Below are 13,078 nucleotides of genomic sequence, written 5' to 3' on the forward strand. Positions count from 1 at the left end.
CAGCCGGACCCCGCCTCTCCCCCCGCCACAGCGGTCCGGTCACCCCCAAATTCCGGGGCCTCAGAGGCCACGCCCCTTCCTTTCCGCTTCCGGTTTCTCGCCAGTCAATCGGCCCAGCACTCGGGTTCCGGCCCTGTCGGGTCTCGGTTCCGGGTTCGTTGCCCCGGTTCCCGGCCCCGGCTGGTCTCCCGGGCCGGCCCGGCCGCGCGCAGCACCCGTTGGGTGTCGGGACTCCCGGGCCCCGCCCCAGCGGCCCCCTCGCCCTCCGCCGGCCCCGGCCCACCTCGCCCCCCGCCCGCGCCGTCCTCGCCGCCCCATGGAGTCCCAGTGTGACTACTCCATGTATTTCCCGGCGGTGCCGCTGCCGCCGCGCGCGGAGCTGGCGGGGGACCCGGGCCGGTACCGGGCGCTGCCCCGGCGCAACCATCTCTACCTGGGGGAGACTGTCCGCTTCCTGCTGGTGCTGCGTTGCCGGGGAGGCGCGGGGTCCGGCGCCGGGGGCGGCCCGGGCTTGGGCTCCCGAGGGGCCTGGGCAGAACTGGCAACGGCCCTGGCCGCCCTGGCCTCGGTCAGCGCCGGAGGCGGGGCGCCCGGGGGCGGTGGCTCCGCAGACCAGGATCCCGAACCCCCAGGGGGCGGGGATCCTGGCGGTGGGGCGTTGTTTCGAGGCTGCAGCCCCCTCCTCACCCACGGCCCGGGCCCTGCTACCTCAGGGGGAGCGACCACGGTGAGGAGCTTGGGGTGACACGTCACAGGGCGGAGGGGCGGTTTGCTGGGCTCCAGAGACAGGAGGGGATGGACGCTGGGGGCCTGAAGGAGGCAGATGACGGAGGAGAGCGGAGGCCAAGAAGAACGGAGAACATCACATCTTAAATGGAACGCCGCAGGCTGCCTCTTTGACTCTCCCGCCCTCTTACTCCTTTCACAAACCCCAGCTGCCTGTGGAGGAACCAATTGTGTCCACAGATGAGGTCATCTTCCCACTCACCGTTTCACTGGATAGGCTGCCCCCAGGGACACCTAAGGCCAAGGTAAGATTGGCAAGGGGTGGGGCTGTTGTCCTAATTCAGACTCCTTTTCTAAGGCTGGGCTGGCTCGCTCTCGTCTTGACCGAGGTCCTGTGTCCCTTGTGCTCAGATTGTAGTGACTGTGTGGAAACGCGAAGTTGAGGCACCAGAGGTCAGAGATCAAGGCTACTTGCGCTTGCTGCAGACCCGATCTCCGGGGGAGACCTTCCGGGGGGAGCAGAGCGCTTTCAAGGCCCAAGGTGGGGAAAATGCAGAGAGGAAACGCTGGAGTCTGGAATTTGGGGGACAGAGTGGAGGGGTAATACTGGCAAGTGCATGATCTGGGGAGCAGAGTAAGATTAGAACTGTGGGTTGGAGGTGAGGTCTGTGCCCAGCTCATCAGTTCTTGCCTGGGCCCTCTCCTGCAGTGAGCACCCTGCTGACTCTGCTGCCCCCTCCGGTTCTGAAATGCCGCCAGTTCACTGTGGCTGGGAAACACTTGACAGTGCTCAAGGGTGAGCAGATCTGTGGCTCAGGTCTTTGGTAGCAGCAAGGGCACTGACTGGGTGGCAGTTACTCTGGGCACACTGGTGGGGATTGGTCCAATTTTGGAGGGGTAAAGTCGGGACTTGAGGGGTCCAGGTACTCTTAGCTGAGCTGAGCTGGTTACCTCCAACAGTGCTGAACAGCTCCTCCCAGGAGGAAATTTCCATCTGGGATATCCGTATTCTCCCAAACTTCAATGCTAGTTATCTACCTGTCATGCCCGACGGCTCAGTGCTGCTGGTGGACAATGTCTGGTGAGGTCCTGAGGAGGGGGCAGGGCTGCAAAGTGGGGATGGGGGCAGGGCCAAGAGCTCTGGCATGAAAAGATCAAGCTCTGTCCCTCTTTCTGCTGAACTAGTCACCAATCTGGGGAAGTCTCCATGGGCTCCTTCTGCCGGCTCCCTGGTACCTCTGGCTGCTTCCCCTGCCCGCTTAGTGCCCTGGAGGAACACAACTTCCTGTTTCAGCTGAGAGGGGGTGAGCAACCTCCTCAAGGGGCCAAGGAGGTGAGTATAAGAGGCTGGTATGCTCGAAGAACAAGGTTAAGAAAAAGCAGTGGGAGGGAAAGGCCAGGGGGTGACAAAAGATGGAAGGGGACCTCAGATACACATGGTGTTTCCTTTTGTCTCTCCTACAGGGCCTAGAAGTTCCCCTGATTGCTGTGGTTCAGTGGTCTACCCCAAAGCTGCCCTTCACCCAGAGCATCTATACCCACTACCGGTGAGTTTGTGGGACTCCCCGCTGGGCATCGTCCTGTTCACCTATTTGGCAATACACGCCCCGCTTCCCTCTCTCACTGCTTCTAGCCTGCCCAGCATCCGCCTGGACCGCCCATGCTTTGTGATGACTGCCTCTTGTGAGTCCCCTGTTCGGACTTACGAGCGATTCACGGTCACCTACACACTGCTCAACAATCTCCAAGACTTCCTTGCTGTGAGGCTTGTGTGGACCCCAGAGCACGCACAGGCTGGTAGGTGGGCTGTCAGGCTCTGGGACCTTGTCCCAAAAGAGGAGGGGAAAGGAAGTCATGGAAGTGGGTGGCTTGTGGCAGGCTTCCTCGGCTTTGTACCATGGTGGTCTCTGCAGTGTCACCTATGGAAAGCTTACAGAAGCAGTGGGACAGTGATTTTAAGGGCACTGACCCTGGATCTGGGCTCCCCGGTATATTTGATTTCTACCTCTCCCATTCACTAGCTGTGTGACCTTAGGTAGGATACTTAATCTCTGAGCCTCACTCCGATCCCTCTTCTCTAAAATGGGGGAAATAATATCTCATGGGGTTGTTATGGTGATTTAATGGTTAACATAAGTGAAATAGTTAGAATAGACCTCAGCGGGGCGCCTGGGTGGCTCAGTCGTTAAGCGTCTGCCTTCGGCTCAGGTCATGATCCCAGGGTCCTGGGATCGAGCCCCGCATTGGGCTCCCTGCTCAGCGGGGAGCCTGCTTCTCCCTCTCCCACGCCCCCTGCTTGTGTTCCCTCTCTCACTGTGTCTCTCTCTGTCAAATAAATAAAATCTTAAAAAAAAAAAAAAAAGAATAGACCTCAGCACACAGTAAGTATTAGCTGTTGCTACTTATAAAGTTCAGTAAAAGATGACACATACTCAGTTTGCTGCACAGAGGGGCTCTGAGGAGCAAATGAGACTGTGTTCATGAAAGCCCTGTGTGAACAGAGGAGCACCGTACAGATGTGTTTAGTGGTGGCTGTTTCTGTGTCCCCCCCCCCCCCCTCCAGGAAAGCAGCTGTGTGAGGAGGAGCGCCGGGCCATGCAGGCCGCCCTGGACTCTGTTGTCTGCCACACGCCCCTCAACAACCTAGGCTTTTCCCGGAAGGGCAGCGCGCTCACCTTCAGTGTGGCCTTCCAGGCTCTGAGGACGGGGCTCTTTGAGGTGGGCTGGGGAGGGGCTGGACTGTGTGATGGGCTATGCAGAGTGTCGGGGTGGGAGGAGTCAGCCACCAGCCTCTGTGGACGAAACACCACGGGTGGTACTAAACAGCGGGGGTGGAGGGAAGGTGGAACTTCGATCCCACACTGGCAGGGCAAGTGGGGAACTTGATTGGAAAGGAAGGCTGGGGCCCGGAGGCCGAGCTGGAATGCTGACTTGTGTCTCCCTGCTCCAGCTGAGCCAGCACATGAAACTGAAGCTGCAGTTCACGGCCAGTGTGTCCCACCCTCCGCCCGAGGCCCGGCCCCTCTCTCGAAAGAGCAGCCCCAGCAGCCCTGCTGTCCGGGACCTGGTGGAGAGACACCAGGCCAGCCTGGGCCGCTCTCAGTCCTTCTCTCACCAACAGCCCTCCCGCAGCCACCTCATGAGGTATGGACACATGGGAGGGGGTGCCCCTGGACTCAGTAGAGGCCGGAGTTGGAGCGCGAGCAGGAAAGGTTCCCCGGGGTCCGACCGGAGCCCACAGCCTCTGCCTTCCCCCAGGTCGGGCAGCGTGATGGAGCGCAGGGCCATCACGCCCCCTGTGGCCTCCCCTGTGGGCCGCCCCCTCTACCTGCCCCCGGACAAGGCTGTGCTTTCTCTGGACAAGATTGCCAAGCGTGAGTGCAAGGTCCTGGTGGTGGAGCCTGTCAAGTAGCACCGTGTGGGCTCTCCTCCCTCTTACACTCCCAGAAACCGAAAGCCCCTGGAGGGGGTCCTCGCTCCAGACTGTGCCTCCCCTGGGATGCCTCCCACCGTGGATGAGGAGGCCCAACAGGGCCGCCTGTCTGTGTCTGCTGATGAGGGACGAGGAAAGAAGCTGTGAAGTGGGCGGGTATGGCTGCAGCCCTAAGCCAACAGTATTTCTCCGACTCCCTGGGGGGGCTGGCCCCACCCCGAGGCCAGGGCAGGGGCTCCAAGAGCTCCCTTGCCCCCCGCCCTGTACCCTGGTTCTAAGTTTACAAAGTGTATTCCTTGTTCCTATTAAGTTGTCCCTCCTGCCTCTGATATTCCCTCCCTGCCTCCTCCCACCCACCCGCAGGGCTGAGGTTAGAGGGTGGTGATGGTAAAGGGACCCCGACAATGACCCTCCTGTCTCCGGGGAAAGGGGAGATAGCCAGGTGGCCTCCTCCTGCCCCTCATGTTTACGTTTGCAGCCTGAAGCACTTTAAGTTGTGTGGGGTTTTCTTTTCTTTTTTCTTTCTTTTTTTTTTTTTTGATCTGTCTGTTCCTGTAACTTATTCTCCAACTACTGCTTCCAACTGAAATAAGACTATTAAATGCCTGTTCAGGAGGGAGAAGAATGACTTTCGTTTGTGTGTTGGCGGCAGGAGCAGAGGCCCCAGGGGCTCATGCACACCAAGTAGCTCCCCTCAGCTCCCTTCCTACCATACTATTCTCTGATTACCAGTTTTATATGCCCAGGTGCTTTGCCCCACCCCTCTGGGCCCACATACATGACTGTCTCCCTAGAAGACAGAAGACAGACTTAGGGTGTATCCCTCCCCTGTCACACTCTCTCATACACACATCCCTGGGCCTGGGAACATCAGACTCATGTTTATTAGGAGGGAGGGAGGGAAGAGGGAGATCCCCTTGCCCTCACTCTCCTTGACACAGTGGAAAGTTCCCAAGCCTCTGCCCTTCCAGGTAGGGGTGGGGAAGTGGGTGAGCAGAAAGCCTTAGTTCTAGCAGCAAGCCAAGAAAGAGGTGGAGGAGGTTTGCGTCTTCCTCATCACAGAGGCCCATGGACCCAATCCACCTCTGCCCCTTGCCCTCTGGCAGGCTCAGACGTCAACAGGCTCCCGGCCTCGGTTCTGCCTCTTCACCACAAATACCCTCTGTCCTGACACGGTCACCAGCAGCGTGTGTTCTCCAAAGACCACTGGAAAGGAGACACACCTTCCCCCGCCCGGGAGAGGGAAGGGAGCACAGAGTTAGTGGGGTACAACGGCCTCTACAGGGTCACACAAGCTGGTGGGATCAAAAGCCAAAGGCATTCCATAGTTCAAGGCTCAGAGATTTGAAGATAGGAGGGCTCCGTTACGTCCCCTTCCCTCTCTTGCTTTCTCATAGTTCTGATGCAGGGGTGAATCCCAAAGGCACCAGGGACCCCACGGGGAGATGGTGGGAGGTTGGCAGGAGACAGCCATTTTCTCCCCCCAGCCCTGAGAAGACAAGCTTCTGGGAGCAACCCCCACCCCCTCCCACCACCACCACCAGGGGGGCAGGGGCTGAGGCTCACCCGACAGGCGCTTGAAGGGTATGCTCGTGCTGTGGTGCAGCCGGAAACCACAGGCCGTGCTGACCAGCTCAGAGATGGCACTGGCTGCCTGCTCGTCATTCTCTAGATCCCCAGATGACTGCATGCAGAGGGAAGAGGAAGGATGGCAGAGATTAGGGAAAAGAATTGGGAAAGAATTCCAGAACAGTCACTTTGGCTCTAGCATTTGTAACCTCTCCCTCTCAACTTTCCAGTACCCCTAAGGTTACCCCCATTTTTGGAAAAATAAACCTGAAACTTTCCTATGATATTGTTGCCCCTCTTGATGCCATCTTGTTTCTCATCCTTACAAAATGGGGCTTCGCCCAGTGAGCAGTGACTCTCATTCTTTACTGACCATTCTTTCCTAATCGCCGAACTTGATTTCTCCCTCTCTCCCCACTTACTGATGTAACTACATACTCAAACATCTATGCCCGCCCACCCACCACTGACAGGTTCAGAGACCCCTCCAGAGCTCTTTTCCTCAGTCTTTCTGCTTGTTGCCCTGTCTGCAGAATCTGAAACATAAACGAACATCCTCTTTGTCCTTGGCCCCTCCCTCCTACCTAGCCCTTGGGTAATGATGTGACTGTGGCCTAGGCTTCCTCTTTTCTGCTGACTGTCTCAATTTCCTCTCCCAACCTCCTCAACATGGACCTCCCAACTAGGTCATGTTCAGGCCCTTTGCTCTCTTGGACATTCTGTACCTCTGTTTTCTCATCTGTAAATTGGGACAAGTTCCTATCCATGGGCTCGTTGTGAGGATTACACTGAGATATTGATGAGATGCTCAGAACAGCTCCTGGCAATATATACTAACTGCTATCATTCTATATCAAAATGTCTAAAGTCAAGTCATCAAAATTCTCCTTACCTCACCCCCTCCCCAATCAACTTCCTTTCTTAATTTCCTGTTTGTTAAGGCACCATCATTCTAGGCTTGGGTTCAGTCTTACTAGATGGAGAAGTATCCCCTCTATTACCTATCTCTAGTCATTACCAAGATACATTGATTCTTCCTTCAAAATTTCTCTTCTCCTTGCTCCTCCTCACTGCCACCAGACCTGTCTCATACCTAGATTTTCGCAGCAGTTCCCCCTACTTCTGAATCCCACCCCTTCCAGCTGTCTTCACACCTAATAGAATAATTTTGTTCAACTATTTCCTTAGCTCACATTTCTGTTCGAAACCCTTCAAAGCTCCCGTTACCCTCAAGATTAACCCAAATGTGTCAACCCAGCCTTGAAAGTCCTCCACAATGAGATCCTTCCTTACCATATCTTCTTCCAAACCTTTCCAAATCTTTTCAACACAAACCCACCACTCCAACCCTGAGTACTCTCCTTTTCTGCCTGTTCACAACCATCCATCCTTTAAGCCCAGCTGAATTCTTACCTCCTCCAAGAGTCTCCTTATTATAATGTAAGTTACAACACAAGGGTTGAATCCTTCATTTTCTGGTCTCCTTCACTAGTCTTTACCACTTGCATTGCTTTCAACTTTTATCCTTAAGCCTTGGCTCACCAGCTCCATTAAAAACTTCTGGAGAGCTTAACATATATTGTACTATGAAACAAAATTCAAAGCCTCTTAAATAAATACCAAATAAAGACATATTCGAGAAAACTTGGATAATATCAGTTATCAGCAATCCTGTAAGTAATTGTCTTTGTTAAAGTCATTAAACTTCTTTTAACTCAGAAGTTACCAGACTATGATTCCAGGATTTATTTGATTAGTTACTGAAAGCTTACTATCTGCCAAGCATGATAGCTAAGGCCTAGAATACAGACAGCTTAGGCTAAACCGGGCGATATTAAAAGGGATCACGGGGTCATGTGCCCTTGCCCAGAACGCACCGCCAGCACTGCACCTTCACTCAGCACCAGGTAGCCAAGCTGGTCTGGGATTCGCTCCAACCCCTGGGTCAGTGCAGAAGTCTAGTGGGTAAAGATGCAATTAGTGAGAAGCATGCCAGGATGGCCCTAGATGCCCTTCACTTGCAACCCCAAGTCTCCCTTGACAAGCCCCCCCCCACCTCTTTCCCCAGCTAGGTCTCTTCCAGACCCTCTTTCCTCTACAAAGCCTTCAACACTGATCATGCCGAGCTTCCCACCTTCTCACCCTCTGAACCTGGACTCCCTTGGCCTCCGCAGCACCACCGTTCCCTTCCCTCACCCCGCCCCATCTCCAATTCCCCCGGTGGGCCGCCCCACCCCCGCAGACTATTCCCCAGCTCCCATACACCCTCGCACGGACCCCTCTTCAACCCTCTACGTCGCCTCCCCTCCCATCTCCATTCTCTCTGCGTCCGGGGTGGATAGGAGGTAAGGGCGGAGTACAGGCCCAAGTGGGGGTAACCGAAGACATTGGGGAACAGGGATACAGAACCCCTAGCGCGTACTCCCGCGCATGCGTCCTCACTCACCATCGCAGCCTTAGGTGCTGGGGGCGCTCCCTATCAGATAGGTAGCTTCCGGCTCCAGACCCAGGTCACGTGCTTCCACCAGGCGGTCCCCTCCAGCTTTGCGCCTCAGGATTTTAGCCCCGCCCCCAAAGTGTGGATTGGAACACGAGTACATCATCAGCCTTAATCTACCAGTGCGTAGCGCCGCTTCCCGAAGACGCAAGCGGATTGGTCGCAGGCTCCTTCACAGCCCTCCCCCCGCGCGTCAGCCCCAGAGCTCGAGGGGAGGGGGCGTGTCGGCGGAGGGAGGGGCCTGGAGGGGCGGGACCGGAGGGAGGAGGGCGGGCTGAGGGTGTGCGCCTGCGCGCAGAGGGGCCGACATTCCCTTTGGGCGAAACTGCCCGCCAGTGAGACTGTGAGTGAGAGAATAAAGTGAAGTGACGTGAAATGCACGTGAAGAGCTAGTCAAAGGCTACCCTTATCCCTACGCCAGGAAACTATCCCTTTAAGACGGGGATTTGTTCCCAAAATGGCTTTTCCTCCCGGGATTCTGTGAGGAACGTTGTGACGGTGAGTCGAGTCCCCCGCCTCCTCCCCTCAGGCGAGGCAGCCGCGAAGCTGAATATTCTCTGCCAGGAAAAATTAGAAACAGTTCTCTGAAGTCGTTTCTTTAATACCTGAGTGTCACCTCGAAAACTTTTGTTTTCATTTAAATAGTTTCCAGACCCGCAATATCAGTGTGGCTGAGAAAGTGTTGGTGAGGTAAATTGAAGGTTGATTCTAGAAATAATAAGTCCTAGTTGGTGAAGGTGTGGAGGAATTGGCGTCCTTGTGCAGTGCTGATGGGGCTGTGAAATGCTGCCGCTGCTGAGGAAAGCCCATCCGCGGTTCCTGGAAAGGTTCAATTAGAGTTATTCTAGGAGCAGCTCCACTCCTAGATGGACTTGAGGGAATTGGAAGCATATCCACCCAAAACACTTGCACACCTCTGTTCATAGCAGCGTTAGTCGTAATAGCCCAAGGACGGAAACCACCCAAATATCCACAAACTCAGCAACAGGTAAATAAAACGGTGGTATATCCATACAACGGACTCTCATCCGGCTGTAAAAAGGAATGAAGTATTGATAAGTCCCACAACATGGATAAACCTTGAAAACTTTACGCCAAGTGAAAGCCATCGGATACCCAAGGCCACACAGAGTAGGATTCTATTTATGTGAGATGTCTAGACTAGGCAAATCCATAGAAACAAGAAGCAGATCAGTGGTTGCCAGGGGCTGAGGGGAGGGGGAAATGGGGAGTGACTCCTAATTGGTGATGAAAATGTTCTAGGATGATAGAGTGATGACAGTCACACAGACTGTAAATGTAGTAAAACCACTGAATTGCACACTTTAAAGCAGTGAATGTTACCGTATGTGAATTACATCTCAATAAAATAAAACTAAGTACTGTTGCTTGAGAAGTTTCATTAGAGAAGATGGATGTCTTTTTTTTTTTAATGAAGTATGTTTATTTTTTTTTAGAGAGAGAGAGTGCGCACACATGAGTGGGGGAGGAGGGGCAGAGGGAGAAAGAATCCCAAGAGGCTCCACGCTCAGCACAGAGCCCAACATGGGGCTCAATCCCACGACCCTGAGATAATGGGACCTGAGCCAAAATCAAGAGATGGATGCCTAACCAACTGAACCAACCAGATGCCCCCAAATAAGGTATGTTTATAACATAAGTTGGGAGGAGGATGTAGAGACAAAATTACGTGGAGATGCTTAATTTGCAAAGGCTCCCGTTGGCCTTAAATGCTGATGACACTTCGTAGCATCATTTTCTTTAACTTACTCTTCAGAGCATTTTTATCCATACACTTACCTATCCCTCTTATTAACCACGCTGTAATAGTATCCCCGTTTTGCGGATGAGGAAGTGCAAATTTAAGAGAGGTTGAGCCCTGCTCACAGGCACACTAGCTGGCAAGTGGCAGAGCCAGATTCCAGTCTAAGTTTGCTGGCACTGAGTCTGATGCTTTTCCCATTGCTCCATCAGCCAACTACAGTTATTATTACTTTTTAAAGCTACATTTAAGTTTACCCCAGAAATTCCCTGTTTTTATTTTACTTAATACAGAGGAGCCCTTCACAGGACACTGTTCATCAGCCATCAGAATTTTTCATTTTCACAAATCATACTACTCATGTAGTGAGCAAAGTTTCTCATTCTTTCATTCAACCAGTGTTTACTGAGCACCTTCTGTGTACCAGACACTCTTCTTGGAATTGGAGATATTATCTATCTATCTATCTATCTCAAAACGAGAAAGATCAAGGGAATGATTTTTAAAAATTGGAATAGTGGTTACTTCTGGGATTGAGAGGGGGATGGGATAGAAAGAGATACAAAGGGTTTCAAAGTATTGATAATTGCTATAGTCTGAATGCTTATGTGTCCCCGCCCCCAAATTCACATATTGACCCGGATCCCTATTTTGATGATATTTGGAGGTTGGGACTTTGGGAAGTGCCTGGAAACTACACATTCCTTTATTTTCCCCTAACTTGACCCCTCCCAACATACACACTTTGTCCCACCAGGATCTAAGGGGCTCATATCTCTAGTGTAGCACTTACTGCACTTCACTGCTACTCTTTGTTTGCCTGCATAGCTCACTTACAAGCTGAGCAGTACTGGGGTCAGGGCTGTGATGTTTTCAACATTTTATTCCCAAAGATAATGACTATTACCCTTCAAAAAGTGCTGGTTGAATGGATGTTTCAGGGTTAAGAGCCAGGAAGGGCAGAGTGGGGGTTGGGAAGTCTGTTGATGATTGTATATAATTTAGACTGTTGTTTGACCAAACCACTGGGTCCCGTAGCCTAGCCAAGTTGACACATAAAATGAACCATCACAGCCACGAAACCCAGAGAGGCTGGTGCCCCTTTGCTGTGATGGTCTCTGTGGCAGCATTCTTACCTGGGCCTGTAGTTGTGGGTAATCCTTTCCCACTGGTTTTCCCCTGCCTCCACCCAGGAGTATTATGGGATAATTGAGCAAAGGGGAAGGAATGTGCTTTGTAAGTACATATCTTGGGGGAAGCACTGGTGAGCCAGAAGGGGAGGAGGCATTTGAATGTCTGGGGCCTGGCAGCCTGTGAGTGCTAGGAGCCCATGTAATGTTGGAGAGTCCACTTCCTTGGTTCTCTGTGGCCAAGAGGCGACAAAGCCCATCTAACATACGCAGGCTCTCTCAAAGCTCAGGCCACCTCATTTCTCAAACTTAGTAGTATGTGAAAAACCAAAAAGAAGCAAAAACAGGGTTCCAAGATTGTGGCACGATTGAAATGGTTACATTTAACAGATGAATGCTTTTAACACAGAGATATTACAAAGCTTTATGATTTTGACAGTCTTACAATAATTGCCAGGTTTACAAAGTTAATCTGTGAGGCAGGATGCTGTAATGAGACACCAGTTAAGTTGTAATCTGAAAAGTCTCCTTCCTTTCTTGTGGGCATGTCTCTGACTGAATATATAACCAACCCCCTTTAGAGGGAACATTCAAAACCTACATTTGAGGCTTTCGTGAATGTGAAGCCCAGGCAAAAAGTCCCTCTCTGCCTGGGCTAGGGTCCAGATACAGCTTTAACATGCCTGAATTTCTAGTTATTTTTATGACCTTAAGGAGGGGGTCCCAAGCAGAATTAATAATGTGGTCATGAGTCACATCCTCAGCCCTGGCCTCATAGTTTTTTTCCAGTTATAGATTCACACTCAACTGAAGTTATAATTCCTTCCAGGATTTAAGTTTTTCCTCTAGGGCTAGAAGGGATGAATTCATTCATTATTGAAAGCTATGATTCTATGCCAGCCACTGTTCTAGAGGCTGTGGGTAGAACAAAGATCTCTACCCTCATGGAGCTTATACTCTAGTGGATGGGGACAGAAAACAAGCAATACATATAAAAGGAAAATTAAGTAGTGTGTTAGAAGATGGTAAGTGATATGGGGAAAAAATCATCAAGGTAAATGGGGGCCAGAGTGTGGAGGTAAGAGGGGACATGCTACGGTATTAAATAGGGTGGTCATGGTAGGTCTCTCTGAGGAGACATTGAGAAGACTCAGGCAAAGACTGAAAGGAGGTGAGGGAGTCAACCTGGAGGAAACCTGGGAGAGAGTATCCATGGCAGAGGTAACTATCACAAAGGCTCAGTGTGTGTGTGTATGAATGTGCATGACTGATATACTTGAGAATCAGCAAAAAAGCCAATGTGGCTGAAACTGAATGATCAAGGGGAGAGTAGTAGGAGAAAAGTTCAGGGAGGTAATGGAGGCCAGATGATGTACACCTGTGTAGGAATTTGGTTTTTCCTCTGAGTTAATTGTTGTCAACCTTTCACCCCCCCCATTATTATGCCCCTTAGGAGACTCTTTAGATTTTATTTCCTAATTGCTACCCTCTCATAAAAGTTTAATACCATAGACATAACTTATATTTGTTTATGTACTGCAGCCTTCGGAGGGCCACAAACCATTGTAATATCCAAAAATTTTTTTTACCCCCTGATCCCTAAGAAACAGCTTTCATCCCCTTGGAGATGATATTGCTCCTGTTGAGAATGCATACTGAGTGAAATAGGGAGTCACCAGGGAGTTTAAACAGAGAAATAACATGATCTCATTATTAAAAGGATCATTCTGGCTGTTACGTTGAGAAAAGACTGTAGGAAGGTAAGTGTGGAAGCAACAAGCAAGACCAATTAGGTAAGAGATTATGGTGACATAGACCAGGGTGGTAGTATTGGAGATATTGAGAGGTAGTAAGATTATAAATACATTTTGAAGGTAAAACCAATAAGATTTCCTGATGCACTGAATGTAGGATATGAGAAAAAAAACAAAGCAATAAGAGTGATTTTGTTTTTGCCCTGA

At 51.6% G+C, this 13,078-nt stretch overlaps 3 protein-coding genes across 8 annotated transcripts in view; 2 read left to right on the plus strand and 1 right to left on the minus strand.

Annotated features, from left to right (window-relative positions):
- The first annotated feature begins 96 nt into the window (after positions 1-96).
- TRAPPC14 (trafficking protein particle complex subunit 14) lies at positions 97-4,777 on the plus strand. 2 transcript variants are annotated; one of them, XM_045875695.3, is made up of 11 exons: positions 97-727; positions 936-1,031; positions 1,138-1,267; positions 1,436-1,522; positions 1,687-1,807; positions 1,912-2,059; positions 2,191-2,273; positions 2,360-2,523; positions 3,290-3,444; positions 3,677-3,870; positions 3,985-4,777. In XM_045875695.3, exons 1-11 carry the CDS (start codon positions 317-319, stop codon positions 4,136-4,138), a joined length of 1,743 nt encoding a protein of 580 aa, XP_045731651.1. In that variant the 5' UTR covers positions 97-316; the 3' UTR covers positions 4,139-4,777. The 2 variants fall into 2 exon arrangements, with proteins under 2 accessions (XP_045731651.1, XP_064449311.1); XM_064593241.1 differs by lacking the exon at positions 1,436-1,522.
- A 248-nt stretch (positions 4,778-5,025) lies between these two features.
- LAMTOR4 (late endosomal/lysosomal adaptor, MAPK and MTOR activator 4) lies at positions 5,026-8,381 on the minus strand. Of its 3 annotated transcripts, none has more exons than XM_045875699.2 (4): positions 8,175-8,381; positions 7,606-7,686; positions 5,726-5,843; positions 5,026-5,365 (listed from the first exon to the last, which is right to left on the minus strand). In XM_045875699.2, exons 1-4 carry the CDS (start codon positions 8,175-8,177, stop codon positions 5,268-5,270), a joined length of 300 nt encoding a protein of 99 aa, XP_045731655.1. In that variant the 5' UTR covers positions 8,178-8,381; the 3' UTR covers positions 5,026-5,267. The 3 variants fall into 3 exon arrangements, with proteins under 3 accessions (XP_045731655.1, XP_064449315.1, XP_045731656.1); XM_064593245.1 differs by having other exon boundaries at positions 5,026-5,382; positions 8,175-8,316; XM_045875700.3 differs by lacking the exon at positions 7,606-7,686 and having other exon boundaries at positions 8,175-8,298.
- A 123-nt stretch (positions 8,382-8,504) lies between these two features.
- LOC123844820 (NXPE family member 3-like) overlaps positions 8,505-13,078 on the plus strand; it is a 65,730-nt gene continuing 61,156 nt past the window's right edge. For all 3 annotated transcript variants that reach the window (XM_045875702.3, XM_064593242.1, XM_045875707.3), the window contains exons 1-2: positions 8,505-8,723; positions 9,683-9,868. The gene's annotated coding sequence lies outside the window, so the exon portion shown is untranslated. The remainder of the gene's footprint in view (positions 8,724-9,682; positions 9,869-13,078) is intronic.

Source organism: Mirounga angustirostris, unplaced genomic scaffold (genome assembly GCF_029215605.1).
Source record: "Mirounga angustirostris isolate CCGP_5_RB_7025 unplaced genomic scaffold, mMirAng1.0.hap1 SCAF_5, whole genome shotgun sequence".
Taxonomy (NCBI): Eukaryota; Metazoa; Chordata; class Mammalia; order Carnivora; family Phocidae; genus Mirounga; species Mirounga angustirostris.